Below are 16649 nucleotides of genomic sequence, written 5' to 3' on the forward strand. Positions count from 1 at the left end.
TTGAGACTATTTTCCGAGAGGAAAATACAAAACTTGAATGCATTATTCAGTTTAGTCGCAGACAAAATTATATTTATCAATGTGCATTAACAAAAAGACATAACCACAACAGTTTAACAGAGTAACACAACTTATTTGTAATAAATGTATATGGTGATACATGAAACTACATAAGTTATTAAGTACCTTATTATGTGGAAATGCAAAACACTTGCAAGCACACATCTACAGAAATAGAAAGTGCTCATGACAATTCAGCTGCCGTACTTATATTTTAAATATCACACATGACAAAGGATAGTTTCTCCTGCACTTCTGTTACTTAGTTATATTTCAGAATGGGATGGGGGAGGAGGGAGACTGGGGTGGGTGGGAAAATGGTGGGGGTGTGGGGTGGGGGGGTGGGTGGGGGTGGTGTATTTAAAAGCAGTGGAATGTAATTGGGTTTCATTATTACAACCCAGAAGAAGAATGAAGCTATGGCCCCAAGAAAACGCCTACTTTCTGATTCCAGCACAGTAACTTTAGGGATAACAGTCATTTAAGGAACCTGTTTGTCTGCATTCGTACCCACAACTGCGGATGAGATCCCACATCTTGCTCTGTTCAGATTGACAAGATCAAGTATTTCCCTTTTTTGCATTGGATTTGGCTATTGTCAAACTTTAGTGATAAATAATACATTGCTATAGAACTGGTCATACGTACAGAAGTTACTGTCAAGCCAGAGTGCTCTGCGTTTCAGCCGGTGATGTGCCCGTTGCGTAAAACTGCTCATGCGCAGGCTGACTCAAGAGTAGCACGTAGATTCCAAAACTTCGGATTGGCCAGATGGTGCAAGTTCCGCTGAACCTTAGCTAATTATTTTGCGTTAGGACAGGGACCTGGCAGGAGGGTCTTTGCTTCGGAGGACCCTGGCTGATTGCGCGGTTCCCATTTGAAGGGAAGCCGGCGGTGGACGCAGCGTTACTCAAAGGCAGTCAGTGAGTGCAGTCTGTTCAGGAGCGGCGTAAGGAATGCCTGCAGCAGTCAAAGACAAGGAGATGGTAATAGATGGACCCCGACTTTTTGGTCTGAAAACTCCGGCTTGCTCCAGTATTCCAGGGTTTTTCCAAGTACCTTTCAATGGCTGTGCTCCGACGGATATGTTGCACAACTTTTACTGCACCAAAAAAGTTGGACATTATCTCATTGGAAAGACCCTTGGGGAAGGCTCATTCGCCAAAGTTCGGGAGGGTCTCCACGTGATAACCGATGAAAAGGTATTTTATATTTAGGCTATGTGGTTATTTTATTCGTATTTTTCGTATAGCTAATAATGAACGTGTGCATGTCCGACACGCCTTTTTATATAGCCTACTTGAAGAGAACATTACTTGAACAGTGAAGCCAGTCCTCTTCTTATCATATACAGTTAAAATTACAAAAGTTAATCATAACATTTTTTTAAAAGTCTGATGTAATAGTACTATACTTGACTTTTTTTAGTTTTATTAACAAGGCTAGGTTTCGTCCTTTAAACTTAGTAGCTTACAGTAGCCTATTTATATCAATGAAGTTGTGTTCAATGTCCTGGATAAAATGTGTGCCGTTAAAATGGACAGTGTTTGTAATGCCTGGAGGCTATAATAATGTTGACAAAGGCTTTAAAACCAAAGAGAGTTATTTTTAAAACCTTTATTTCCATTTTTTCCGGACGCAAAATGATGCTATAATTTTATATCGGGGTGCTGTCTTTAGTAGCCTAAATAGAAGGGGTCGCCCGTACAGTTCCTTGTTTGTTGAATCTGACAGCTGTTATCAAGGAAGACACGTATACGCGCTCAGTGAGGATGCACATTAATCACGGATTACCCAAGAGAATATGATCAATTTAGTTCAGGACCTGGAAACGCTTCTTAACGAAATTATGTTTCATGGCTTTATGAGTCTTTAGATTGCGCGATTCTCCAGCTGGTCAATATTTTGGTTACGGTTTGAAGCCGTCTCCACTTGCTTGTAGCCTACTCCTATACAATATAAAGACGTCTCACTTTGGAGTAATCTGATTGTACTCACATAGGAACTAAACTCATGTTCTACATGTCGCAGTGTATTTTAAAGTGATGATTGTTTTAATGAAATAACATAGGAGATCACTGCCTTTATTAAGGATTAGGATTATTATTTTAAACCAAGCCCGGGTTTGATGGAGCTAACGGTTAATTTGCATATTTGAAAAACAAGCGCTTTGTGTCTGGGCGACCTGGAACCATCACTTAGAGTAGCAATAAAGGGGGAGTTCCCCCTGTGCCCCCGTAAATAAACCGTAATTTATAGTGCAATGAGGTGTGCCTTGTTAATTTGCTGCCGTCTTTCAATAATAATAAAAAATAAAATAAAAATTATTGTCTATCCTGTCACTTGGAAATTCAAACAGTGGAGTTTTTGGTTGGGGGCCTGGCATTGGACACAATATTTGATTCATCGCCGAACCTGTTGCTCTGAACCACTGCCCTTGAAACGTGTCTGAGACACTCCCAGCTGATTTTCCGTGATCATCCGGCCTAAATCAACACAGTTCAGGGAATTATTGTGCGCATGTGTTTGCGTGCGCATGCGTTACTGCGACTGATCCATGCACATCGGTCTGCAGGATGCGGGAGGGGCAGAGATGGATGTTGTTGCTTGCAATTGGTTAAAAACACTTCTGCCTTTCAAATCTCTCAAATTTCACTAGAGGATAGGATGTCAAAGAGTGGGATTTGCAGTCTGCAGTGAGATGCCTCTCCTTTGATCCTGGCTGGTGATTGACAGTTAGGGCCTGGGATCTTTTAGCTCAGACGGGACTAGGTGCAATAAGGAAGATGGATTTGTAACAAGTTAAAAAAGTCACAGACCATCTTGTCGGATTAGAAATTAAGACACAGACAGGGATAAAGGGGGGAAACAGCTCAGAATTGCTGCAGTAATCTGGTTTTAGCCTATTTGATTCCTTTAACATACCATAGACAGTTTGACTGAGTAATCCTCTCACTCATATAAAAGAAAGTAATTCATGGGCTCTCATCTTTAATTTTTACCAGTCACATTGACACATGAATATTTGTCTGTAGTCAATGGAAATTGTAAATGGACTGCATTTATATAGCGCTTTTATCCAAAGCGCTTTACAATTGATGCCTCTCATTCACCAGAGCAGTTAGGGGTCAGGTGTCTTGCTCAAGGACACTTCAACATGCCCAGGGTGGGGTTTGAACCGGCAACTCTCCGACTGCCAGACAATCGCTCTTACCTCCTGAGCTATGCCGCCCAGCTAATTTTCATTATTTTTAAATGTTTCAAGGTTAGCTATTAGCCTTAAAAGTAATGCAAAAGTTCAGAATGATTTCTCCAGGGGGTCTGGGTGACAAATGGACTGGGAATTTGTTTCCTTTAAACTGAAGTCAGTTCGGTGTTCTAATGCATCCGTCTCTTCCCGATTTAGCCAGCCAGAATCCCCCATACTAATCGCACAATACATGTAATAAATAAAAAATAAAAAAATCAGAGTAACCTTGAAATGAAAATGCAGGATGTATGCTTCGGGGATGCATCGCAGGTTCACCCAGATGCTGTGTCTGAGCTGTGAAGCTGAGCTCAGGGGAGTGTGTTGTAAGACACACTTCCACAGCGTGCGTGCGAGCTGACTCGCACGTTACCGCCTGTATTTATTTGCCGTTCTTTATATCTTATCAAAAATTCCTGTTATCTCTCTCTCACTCACTCTCTCTCACACTCTCTCTCACTCACTCACTCACTCACACACTCACTGACTCACTCACTCTCCTTCACCCAGGTGGCCATCAAGGTGATTGACAAGCACAAGGTGAAGAATGACGACTACGTGATGAAGAACCTGTACCGGGAGGGGCACATCCACCAGATGATCCGGCACCCCAACATTGCCCAGCTGCTGGACGTCATGGAGACGGACAACAACTACTACCTGGTGACGGAGCTGTGCCTGGGCGGGAACCTGATGAGCCGCATCTACGAGCGGAGGCACCTGGAGGAGCGGGAGGTGCAGAAGTACATCCGCCAGCTCATCATGGCGGTGGAGCACCTGCACAGGGCGGGCGTGGTTCACAGGTCAGCGTCTCGCGTGCACACGCACACGCTTACGCACGCACCCGGACGCACATGCACACACAAGCAAACACGCACGCACCCGGACGCACACGCACGCACAAACACGCACGCGTGTGCACACACACACACATGCACGCACGCACGCACACATGCATGCACGCACACACGCATGCACACACACACGCATGCATACACACTCACGCACACATTACATTACATTCATTTGGCAGACGCTTTTATCCAAAGCGACGTACAAAAAGGTGCATTTCATGGTCGTAGCACACACACACACAAGCACACACACAAACACGCACACGTGTGCACACACACACACACACACACACACACGCACACCTGTGCACACACACACACACACGCACATGCACAAACACACAGGCATGTACACGCACATGCATGCACACTCACACACACACACACACACACACACAAATTTCATTCAGGAAAGGGCCCAAAATATACTTAGTCTCTTATTAAAAAACTGCCACCCGTAAAGGAATGAATGCTCTTCAGTATACAGAGTGTCTGAGTGAGGTCTTTGTAATCAGCTTGTGTGGAGATGGAGATGCTCACATTGATTATTGTGCTGCCTGTAACTGTTCTGCTTAATGTATACTACAGAGACCTGAAGATAGAAAACCTTCTGCTGGATGAAAATGACAACATAAAACTCATAGGTAATTAAACAACACGAGAGAAAAATATATATACATGTGTAAAAATGATTGTATATATGCACGCAGACATATTTATGTATAGACACACACACACACACATATATTACAAAGTTTTGAATAAAACATGTTATTCAATACAGCATATACTTTGAAAATGGTTTTTGTTTTTTTACATGTCATTAGACAGAAACATTTGTAGATATCTAATTTAGTACGAAGGATTCAGATAACGTGGACCTGTTTCATCACCGGGCTTGTTGAACAGCTCTTATTAAGAACAGGGATTGGGCTGAGAAGCGGTTCCCATTAACCAGCAGTACTATAAAAACCTCCCTCCTCCCACCCCCACCCCACATACAGATTTTGGGCTCAGTAACTCTGCTGGGATTTTGGGGTACACTGATCCGTTCAGTACACAGTGTGGCAGTCCAGCTTACGCCGCCCCGGAGCTCCTGAACCGGCAGAAGTACGGGCCTAAAGTCGACGTCTGGTCCATGTGAGTGCACTGCTTTAAATCCCCGTTAAGTCAAAGTAGGGACTACACAGTCAAAACAGCAGCTTACAACTTTCAGTTTGATACAGGGTGGAAAAAAAGCTAAATGACTCTATCAGCAAGACTTCCAGAAGGATATACTTGCTCTACCCAAAATACAGAACGAGTGCATCCACTTGTTTTCGTAATGAACACGATTCAAGTCAACATTGATTTTAGAAATAGATTAGAAGTGTGAAGGGTTTAAAGGGATGTGTCTGTTTACACCGTTTATACTATCAAGTTTGAAAAAGGACAAAGCTATTTGGAGCAGTGTTTTATGCATGTGTGAGTGCGAGTGTAAAGTGTGTTTCTGTGCCTCCAGAGGGGTGAACATGTACGCCATGTTGACGGGGATGCTGCCCTTCACCGTGGAGCCCTTCAGTCTCACTTCACTGCACGGGAAGATGGTGAACAAGGAGATGAATCCCCTCCCCCCTGACCTCTCCCCTGGTACGATGCACACACACACACACACACCTACACAACTATACACACACACACACACCTACACAACTACACACACACACGCGCACACACACACACATAGTAAAGAACTTCACACTTGTACATGGAAAATCATAACCAGAGGGAAAAGTTCTCTTTTTTTGGGGGTTCACAAGCTTATCTTCACGAGGAAGGCTTTCAAATTTCGAAGAGCTATTGACCTCATACAGGTCTAGCCATATGATTTACTACATCCCTGCCTCATCTACCTCATTTTGCACTCACCCGCAAGCCAGTGACTAGTCTACAAACTACAGGCTACAAACTAACTAAGCCAATGGCTATACACTACGTGGGCAAAGTGGTAAGCAAACCGTGGCTGTTTTTTTATGCTTTAGGCATAGTAAGGAAGCCGATGGCTATTTTACACAGTGCAGTCCGAAAGCAAGCTGTGGATGATTTGCCTGGTGACAGGCCGTAAATAAGCCAGGGGACTGGCTCACTACACGTTACATAATAGGACAGCATGCAACCGTAGCACCTGTCACATGAGCGCTGTGTTCAAAGCTGGTGACTGCTGGCAATCTGTAGATACCTGGTTCCGTAGTCGACTTGAACCCGTGCAGCCCATTGGTGGGACAAAGCCACCTCTGTGAACACTTGATCATAGGCTCAGATCAGGCCCCTACAGGCCCCTGGCTGTGCTCGTGGCAGGGGCCTCAACCCACTGCACCACTTAGGAGTTCAGTAGTAGTGCTTTCAGTTCTGCTGTCAGGTGCCTTTCAGGTGGGCTGCGCACCTCCGTGCTCCTTGGCTGTGCTCACATCCCCGCTCAGAATGCTGCACGAATGCCTCTGTTACAGCCACAGTTTTGATCAAGGCGCAGTTTCCTCCAACTTCACGGTTCTGTCTGCAGTCTTGCGTGCTGTTTGTTTCTTGCTGCCCCTTAGCTTTAGAAATGTCCATTGCATAGCTGATACAATATGTCAAACAAAAAAGCTTCCTACAGCTTGAATGGTTCTTTACACAGTCTTATTTTATTGAATCTTTGACTTGTGATGTCCTTAAAAATGTTACTAAATGCAGACTTTGTACCCCTAGTGAAGAGAGAGAGTGGATCAGTAGAGGGTAAAAGGGAAATTTAGTTTTATATATAAATGCTGGTATTGTTAACTGTGAAAAGTTCCTGAAAATGTACATCGACCAGTCATACTGTCTTTTAACATGGCAATGCAAGCTGCCAGGTTACTTGCAGTATATATTTTAACAAATATAGTTTTTATTTGTGTTTAAATAACAAAGTCTTGCTGTTTCCCGTCAGACTAGTAATTATTTTCTGATATATAATATTTCACATTTGTGAGAATCCCAAGGCAGATTTGGGTCAGTGTAGAATTTGCTTTCTTAATTGCTCAATGTACTACATTATACATGCTATCTGCATTGGCCACCATAAAATACATTTGCATGACTCCGAGAAGAACCGGTTTAATTTCATTGTTGGACTCATTCCAGAAAATTTTAAAATCGAAACAGATAACAGTAAGCTAAAAAAAAAAAAAAAAGCCAAAAATATGTTTATAACCTGTGCCTAGAAATAGTATTTAAAATAAATTCTTCACTGATGTGGATAGCTAGAAAGCACCCGAGAGCCCTGGATCTCCTGCTTGCAGGTGAACTTTATGAAGTCACATAAAATATGAAACTGTCCTCTGTCCTCTGGGTATCCAGAAGGCCTAGCCGAATGTATGGAAACATTATGTACAAACCTCTGGCTTTTATTTCTTCCCCCAGGCAATGCAAAGAATGATGTTCCACTGTTTTTCTTTTTTCATAGAAAAGCAGGCAGTCACCTGAGGTACACTACATGGCACAAAGCACTTTGTTGTACGTCGCTCTGGATAAGAGCGTCTGCCAAATGCCTGTAATGTAATGTAAAGCATGTGGACACCTGTGTGTGTGTGTGTGTGTGGAATCATCTAGAATGTGATTGCATGCTGTAGCATTAAGATCTGCCTTCACTGGAACTAACGAGCGTAGCCCACTCCATGAAAAACTGCCCTAGACCAACGGGTGTCCAGATACTTTTTGTCATATAGTGTGCAATACTGTATACACTCTGTCCTTGCAGTTAGCAGCTACAATGTTTCACCATTATTATTCCTAAATATATTATAATTATTGTGTCTAAAGCTATGGAAGTTGGCAAAATGAAACATAATATGTCACACAAAGAGTTCAATCCTGATGATTTTTGAGTGTGTGGCTTGAACGTTGGAGGACAATATCCTCCCTTTCATTTTTTTTCAAATTTTCATCGTGCCACAACCAGCACCTCATCTTTAGAACCGTATCCGTATCACAAGGTTTTTTCCCCATATGTACATACGAATTAGATTTACTGCATTTTGGGTTCTTTGTCATGCTTTCTGTTTACTCGTTACTCCTGTTTCCCTTTCATAGGGGCTGCGATGCTACTGAGGAACCTGCTGGAACCGGACCCAACAAAGCGGCCGACCATCCAACAGGTGGTGACCAATCCATGGCTGCACGGTGGTCAAGTACCAACAAACTTAGCCTACATGAACAGGTGAGGCGGCCGTCGGCATGCGGTTGGAACCCTCACACGGGTGAGTCACGAGGAAACGAGGTGCCCTGGAAATCAGCCCCCCCAGAAGCCGTGGGTCAGGTGTGCATGCAGGGGAAACGGAAACGGAACGGAGTGTAGCACAGTGGGTAAGGAACTGGGCTTGTAACCGAAAGGTTGCCGGTTCGATTCCCGGGTAGGACACTGCCGTTGTACCCTTGAGCAAGGTACTTAACCGAAATTGCTTCAGTATATATCCAGCTGTATAAATGGATACAATGTAAAATGCTGTGTAAAAGTTGTGTAAGTCGCTCTGGATAAGAGCGTCTGCTAAATGCCTGTAATGTAATGTAAATGTAATGAAAGGGAGAAAATATCTATCATCTTGGGAGAGGGAAGCACATTGTGATTGCATGCCATAATTGAAGCTACCACGGCCATAACCTGTGGCAGACCACTCACAGATTGAAACTCTTTTTATTTTCATTCCTTTCTTTGTTAATAACATAACTTTAAATATTCTTTAAAAAAGAACTAAGTACAAACATCTCATCTCTAATGTAGTTCATGGTCCATGTAAATGAATGCGTAGGATCTGCCGTGCCTATGTGTGCGGTCATACTAAGACAGGTTGAATTAGAATTTGGATTTGGATTGGATAGCCGTCCTCCTCACGTCCCTCTCCATTTGACAGGATCCACAATAGGGACATAAACCACGTGGTGGTCCTGCACATGACGGAGAAACTGGGCTACAAGTACACCGATGTCCTGAGCACCGTGAACAAGAACCGGGCTTCCTGCGTGCTGGCCACCTACTTCCTGCTCAACAAGAAGATGGATCGCTTGTTCAAGGTCAACATGGTGAGCAGGAGGGCCCTCGTGGGCACCACCCGAGGGTGTAATCTACGAGGGGGGGTAGGCAGGGGTTACGACCACTGCGATATTACAAAACAGGCCAAATATGACCCCCCTCCCCTAATAACATAGCATGATGATGAGAAAAGTAATTTGTATGTTTTACGTGCACCAATTTCATAATGAGTTATTTATTTAATTATTTAAGAAGAATGCAATGTATACTTCCCTTGGTTCACCAACCATGCAAACGCCTGGTTTTAATGCAGTCAGAATTTACTAACACTTATCGCTTGTGTGCATGTGTGCTGTATGCATTACATTGCATTACAGGCATTTAGCAGACGCTCTTATCCAGAGCTACTTCAGATTCTACTTACACATTTTCGCATAGCAAATCCTTTTATACGACAGCAAATCTGTTTATACGTATGCAAGCTTTGGCCAATTCCTTTTTAATAAAATGTTTGTTTGGACGTGTATATGTTTTACAATCAGTGTGCCAGAATGCATTTCGCACTGACTTCATGGCATAGCGGATTGCCTTTCCCCCTCCTCTCCCCTCCCCAGGAGCCAGTGGAGAAAGAGAAGACGGAGCCTGCTCAGACTCGCTGGGTCACAATGAACGGAAAACTGAACATCCAGCCCACGCAGGAGCCGGCCTACCTGGCTAAGCTGAAGGACTCTGTACTCAACCCAGGTGAGCAGGAGCGAGGTGCGGAGGGAGGCTTCTAAGCCAGGAGCTGTGACGCAGCGCACGGATTGGCTCGCCAGGTCACGTAGCCGAAGCTCAGGCCACCCCCCCCCCCCCACCCCCCCCTCTGGTGGGTGTTTATGTCCAGGCTTTGGCCCAGTGCTGGATGCTCTCCGGCCTGTAGATAAAACGAGGGCGAGGCAGGATGGGCTGAATGGCTCGTTCTCCTCATTATTTGTGTTCCGCTGTTCTTTATGCTTGCGAGATGTGTTCTCACCCCTGGGTTCGTCCTCGTCAGTTTGGGAGCTCTCAGGAGGCCACAGATCGTCCTTTGAGAGTGTGGGGTTATACCGGAGCGTGGATGCCCTCTCCGGTGGTGGCCAGTCTGCAAAATTAATTAAAAACATCCGTGCCATGCATTTTTAACCAAATTTAGTGAAAATCTGACTTTGCATCAAAAGTCCCAAAGTTGATGGTATTAGAAAAAAAAAAAAAAACAACAGTCATTACGCAGCAATATCAGTACATTGAAAATAAAACGCCAAATTCACAAGGCATTTAAAAGAAAGACTAGAATTTGGGATACTGAAACTAAATCTACTGAAAAATATCAGGCAAAAGCAAAAGCATGGTAATAGTAGAGTGAAATTAGTTTTTTTTGCTATATGCTTATGGAATTTGGATTTGATCTCAAATCCATATAAGACAACAGTACAGACCATAAGCTTTTATTTCATGGTAGTTTCACGTGTATATGTTTCATAGAAACAGCTCTTCTCCCCCCCAAATAACAAATTTCACTCTACCATTCCCATAATTTTTGGAGGGCACTGTATAAGATAATTAGCACCAGCGCACATCAGTGCCAACCCAATCAATATTCAGTGTCATAATCACAATTATTTTCTTAAAACATTTCCCACATCTCGAGTCACTGTTGTGTCAATCACTCCCACACCCCAGGAGAGCAGCTGCTTACACTTTCCTGGTGCACTTTCCTGTGAGCCAGTGAATACATCAGACCCAGCACATTATTTACTGCATATAATCTGATCGCTTGGTTATCATTTAAATGGCCTTGTGTGAACTAAAGTGCTCACAGGCAATGCCACCGCATTACAATAACCGAAAAACTGTCTGCTGACGGATGATTCCACGTATAACTGGTTTGAAAAAGTGCTTCAGGGCATCGGTCGAAGTCTGCCATATTTGTAGCTTACCGGACCATAGACGTGTCATATAACTCGGCTTTACTTCACAAAAAATCTGAACACAGAGTCATCCATTTCCCAGAAATGACTCGTCTGAGGTCAAGCTCTACATATGTAACGTTATTTACCAAGGCGCCATCTCACAAAGTAGGCAAAGAGTGACATACTTCTCTCTCTCTCTCTCTCTGGGACTGGTGGAGGGATGGCATGATAAACTTGGCTGGAACGAGCAGTGAGGTGTCAGTTCGCAGCTCTGCGACGTTCTCATAACAGCGTGCTAATTTTACTGCCACCGAGAGGGTATTCAAAGCGCCCGGTTCACCTGCAGGACTGGAGTGGCTCGAAATGGGAGCCTGCGGGGGTTTTCACAGGGTGGGATTCTCGGGAATGGAAATCAGTCCCAGGCGAAAATCCCAGATGCTGTCGCTGCCGTGCCGGAGTCATGCAAAGTACCGCCGCAGCCTTCCGCCGTTTTTTTTTTTTTAAATCGCACGCACCCGCGACATGGCCGCCCGCGTCAGCGGCGCGGAGCGGCTCCGCGGCGCTCAGAAACATCCGCGCGCGCCAGCCGTGCTGTCGCATGGCTCCCGCGGCGCGGGCGCGATTCAGTTGCCTTCTCCGTTTTCGTGCGAAAAAAACTAACAAAAAGACAGGGAGGAACAATGCTAGTAACAACTGGAGGAAACCTTCCCCCCCTTTCCCCTTTCCCAAAAAAAAACCACAAGAATAAAAATGAAAGGACGAAGAACTGTTGCGAGCAGGCTATACGTTAACTGCAACATACAAAAGCTGTATAGCTCAAAGATTGCTAGATATAAACTGTATTGAGGATTTAAGGCTGGAGGGTTTTGGTGAGATACGGATTGTTGTGCGTATCGCTTGGTTTCTTCCCATCTCAGGTCTGCCCCGCCCAGCCATCATTGGCAGGGACTCTGGTCTGTACCTGGGAGGAACTGTGCTCTCCTCTTCACGGGCATACCTGGAGATAAATCCTATTTTGCCCTACACACCTCAGCCAATCAGACGCCTTGAAGCACCACCGCTGTTGGTTGGGGGTCCACTGCAAGGCGGGCTGGGCTTCCCCACCAGTTCTCGAATAATGGGGGTCCCCACAAGCTTTCCTGTCATGGGTGCCCCCACAAGTTCTCGAATAATGGGGGTCCCCACAAGTTTTCCTGTCATGGGTGCCCCCACAAGTTCTCGTATAATGGGGGTCCACACAAGCTCTCGAGTCATGGGGGTCCCCACAAGCTTTCCTATCATGGGTGCCCCCACAAGTTCTCGTATAATGGGGGTCCACACAAGCTCTCGAGTCATGGGGGTCCCCACCAGCTTTCCTGTCATGGGTGCCCCCACAAGTTCTCGTATAATGGGGGTCCACACAAGCTCTCGAGTCATGGGGGTCCCCACAAGCTTTCCTGTCATGGGTGCCCCCACAAGTTCTCGTATAATGGGGTTCCACACAAGCTCTCGAGTCATGGGGGTCCCCACAAGCTTTCCTGTCATGGGTGCCTCCACAAGTTCTCGTATAATGGGGTTCCACACAAGCTCTCGAGTCATGGGGGTCCCCAACAGCTTTTCTGTCATGGGGGCCCCCACAAGCTCTCGAGTTATGGGGGTCCCCACCAGCTCTCACGTAATGGGGCACTCCTGGGACACAAGCTTCCAACAGATGAACACTGGGCAGCAGCAGCTGCCTCCCTGGCTCAGGGTGACCAACGGTTCCCTTCCCCACCACACCCACATCCAGAGGAATGCACCTACCCCCAGCCCCAGCCCCAGCCCCCCAACCTTCACCCTGACAAACCCTGGGGTCCACGCCAGGCTGAACATGGCCTATACGGACCGCCATCAGGACAGGTTCCGGGCCATGGGCATCGGTCAGATACTGAAGAATCAGAACCCGCCACCTGGCCAGATGTTCAGGCCACACATGGAGCCGATGTCCTCCTCCACCCTGTCCACCTATCACATGCAGACACTGCCCTACTCTGCCTTCAGGACCCTCGGCTGATGCATTCTGGGAGAGCCCCCCCCCCCAGCTTTGAATTGGGTTCTCTGACACTGATCGCCTCTGCTGGAGCAGGCACTTGGCTTTTTGTCCCATAAGGAAATTCAATCCAAGTGAAACAGAGGGCTTTCAACATGATGCCAACATCTCTTCAAAAATCCCTGTGGGAGTTAATATTGACTTAAGTGTCTACATATCAGTACACGATGCCTTACCAATTCAGACCAGGGATTACGTGCCTTCTGGCGTGTGGTTCATATGCCTGGATATTTATTTAACATTTTATCATCCCTCTGCAATAGATGGATGACACCATATCTAGGGAGCCATCTTTGAGTCTGCCTTACCATATTGCATTTGAAACCTTAAAGAATTTAAGAGAACAGGATGCATCTGGTATCGGTTTTGTTCTGCAGATCAATTCCGTTTTCACGTTTCAGTGTTTTCAAAGCACGGCACAGACTATAAAGCAGGGTTTTATTTTTCTTTCCCCCAGAACTCGAGCGATAAGATCTATCTTACGGTTTAATCTCTGAGCCATCCATCTATAAACAGGGCACCTCAGACTTCCTCTACGGAGAACGTTCTTTGGAAAATTTTGGCTACCTTTGCATTGCAATGGACGACCTGAGTTGGCGTACTTATGGCGCAACTTCATACAGTTTAGCTCAGACTTATTAATTGGCATTTTAATTAGCCATGTCAGGAGCTACAGCTGCACATTTCGTATCTCTGTGTATCTTTTGTGGAAGAATTTCACTGTGATCCAGTATATTAGGCAGCCAACACACTGGCCATCATGGGCTGGAGATACACACCCCTGACTCAGCCCATCGAGGTGGTAGGCTTTTCATGATTCATGACGGTTTTAATTTTTTTCAAACACCACATCTTTCTTTTGTCATAATGGTGGATTTTAATTTTAATTTTTGTTTAAAAAAAAAAAAAAAAAAAAAAAAAAAAACAAGGTGAGGGGTATGCCAAATTTTAAGAGAATTGCGGCTGTTATTATTAGCCTTTATGTTCAAGCAAACCGATTATTTCATCATGACTTGACAAAAATGAAGCGTTCTACAGCTATAAAGTCAACTGAGTTTGCTTTTTGTGCACACAATGCTCTTTCTATTGAGCACGTGTTAAGGAAATGTGGATGAGTATTCTATTCAAATAATCCATGCAAACTCAAAGATACTGCATTTTGTGTGAATACAGGGGCTAGTCAGACCAAAAAACGCAGTTTGAAGAAGAGTTTGAACTTGTCATTTTAACCGCTTGTGCAAAAATGTTACTTAGCAAGTAGAAAATTACTTTTTTTTATTACCATGTTTAAAGACCGGCATTTCCCAGTGTATGAAGAACCTGTAAAAAAAAACGACTTAACTATTCTCCAGTAGAAATTGGACAGAAATGTAATTTTTTTTGGTAACAAATTTGGTTTAGGCATTGTATTACATTTATTTAGAGTCTAAGAACACGGTTCGTTTCATATAGATCCCCTTGGCATTCAATTTCCTGTGTGGAGTTCAGCACAGAGAATTGAATTCTCAACGGAAATGGCTTGCTGCTTACCTGTATGACCATGGGAGTCAACCTTCAAGCTGCCTCTTTGTTTCTTTGTTTTTCAGATGAGACTGCCACACTGTGTCAGTTTTCACTTTCTGAAAGGCTTTTTACATAGACTGTGTTTATGATACTCTATCTAAAGTAGTATGGAAACCCATGCCTTTAAGGAAGGGTTTTGTAATGTACTGCTTTTACCAAGAGTGAGAATGTTTTCTATCTTTTAAAATTTGTAAATAAATTCTTACCTACAGCTTCTGCTGAACTGACTGTCTCTGTCTCTCTCAAGGTTTCAGTGTCTCAGTAAGCTGCATGCACGCATGCACACACGCAGGATTTCATACACCAACATTTGAAATGCTATGTCAAAAGTGGCTGTGCTACTAATTTTACATTTGCAAACATTCAATTACAAAGTAACTGACATTTTTACACCTGTTGCCGACAGTTAAGTGTCAGATCTCTCGTCTCAAGAGAGACATCTGTGGTCCGAACTATGGCGACAGCCATGGCCTTTGTACCTTTGAAGCTTTGGAGGTTGGGACGTGGGGACTCCCCACTTTAACCACGCATCCCAGCACAACATAGCCCAAATAATCTGTAGATAAGCCAATAAAAGCCACGTCCCCTTCCCTGTCTGGAGCTTAAGTAGTGCATTTAAACAAATCCTGACTGTAAAATGGCGTACAGTCAGCCCCAGTACTGCAGATTCAACTGTAAAATGAAGCTCATAATGGGGTTGGCTGTAGGCTGCTGCATCTGGCTAATCAGAAAATGTGCCACGTTTCCAAATAAGCAGGATGTGTTGCCTGATTTGCTTATCATGAGTCAGGACAGTCGGTTGTTTTCATTGTTGGAGCGGGATCTGACAAATGGCTTTGCATGTTACCGAGGGAATATAACCAATTTACCAACGAGAGCAAAATTAAAATGAACCAGACAAATGAGTTCATGACTTAAGACAAGGCTTGGCAGTGCTTTCGTTTCAACTTAGAAACCGATTTGAATTGTGTAAATGGAAACATTACCCACGTAATAAAAGTACATTATCTACATTTACAAGGAGTTTATGAGAAATGCAATAAGCATGGGTTTTTTTGCCAAGATAATGCTGTTAGACCATCAATTAACATCATGTGATGTCTGAACCTGCCTTCTAAACAAAGGCCTGTGCGAGCCAATATGTTTGGGCTTAGTACCAAAGAAAGACTAATCCTTTGTCAGTGTCTGTCATCATGGATAAAAGAAACATTTCTTTGGAACTGGGAAATAACAGTGAATCCAAAGAGAAATGTTGAATGTCCTTACGAACACAAATTCAAGGTCCTTTGTCTTCTTTCACAAGTCTAGGCTAGGTGGTAAGTTATCGAAGCAATAAATACATTGGCTTGTCACATTTGTCACACAGAACAATAGCACATCTTAAAATTTCCCTTATATTGCAACCCATTGGAAACCAAGGCTAATCTATGACAGATAACCAAATTGTAGTGGTCACCTTCTAGAGTTACACAGCACTCTGAGGCAGTGTATATGTGTGTGACAGGGACACTGTGAGTCCGGTGTCACTTATTTCAATCCACAAATCAGCCTGTATATTAGACATTCGGGAGTGGCATTTTAGCACAGATCTATGCATCTACTTCTGCACTGCTCAGAATATGGCTTCAGCTGTACAGTGGCCTAAGACTAATTCTCACTTCCAACTGACCGTTCCAGAAGTACTATTGATAATGCCATGGCAACAGAGAAAACCCAGTCACCAACTTGTCAACACAAGCCCCACAAGGCAAGGGTTAGTCCAATGGGCACGCGGGTTCCAGCTAACTGGCTTTGCATAAATAATGTCCTGGGGAGGAGGCGGGTGAGGGGTGGGGGCTGGGGTGCGTTTCTGCGACAAGCTGGTGGGAGAGACACACAGAGGAAGCACGTGGTGTTCGGTTGT

General features: G+C 44.4%; 1 protein-coding gene across 1 annotated transcript; it reads left to right on the top strand.

Annotated features, from left to right (window-relative positions):
• The first annotated feature begins 471 nt into the window (after positions 1-471).
• Positions 472-14969, top strand: LOC135236184 (serine/threonine-protein kinase BRSK2-like). Its single transcript, XM_064302415.1, has 9 exons — positions 472-1262; positions 3818-4110; positions 4750-4805; positions 5166-5301; positions 5663-5790; positions 8248-8374; positions 9066-9234; positions 9799-9928; positions 12033-14969. Exons 1-9 carry the CDS (start codon positions 1017-1019, stop codon positions 13145-13147), a joined length of 2400 nt encoding a protein of 799 aa, XP_064158485.1. The 5' UTR covers positions 472-1016; the 3' UTR covers positions 13148-14969.
• Positions 14970-16649: the final 1680 nt, after the last annotated feature.

Source organism: Anguilla rostrata, chromosome 12 (assembly GCF_018555375.3).
Source record: "Anguilla rostrata isolate EN2019 chromosome 12, ASM1855537v3, whole genome shotgun sequence".
NCBI lineage: Eukaryota > Metazoa > Chordata > Actinopteri > Anguilliformes > Anguillidae > Anguilla > Anguilla rostrata.

Excerpts from the sequence above, each read along its gene's own strand:
- LOC135236184 (XM_064302415.1), top strand. The coding sequence starts at position 1,017 with ATGCCTGCAGCAGTCAAAGACAAGGAGATGGTAATAGATGGACCCCGA. Across the intron at positions 4,111-4,749 it reads AGGGCGGGCGTGGTTCACAG|AGACCTGAAGATAGAAAACC; the intron begins GTCAGCGTCTCG and ends TGTATACTACAG. Across the intron at positions 5,791-8,247 it reads CCCCCCTGACCTCTCCCCTG|GGGCTGCGATGCTACTGAGG; the intron begins GTACGATGCACA and ends TCCCTTTCATAG.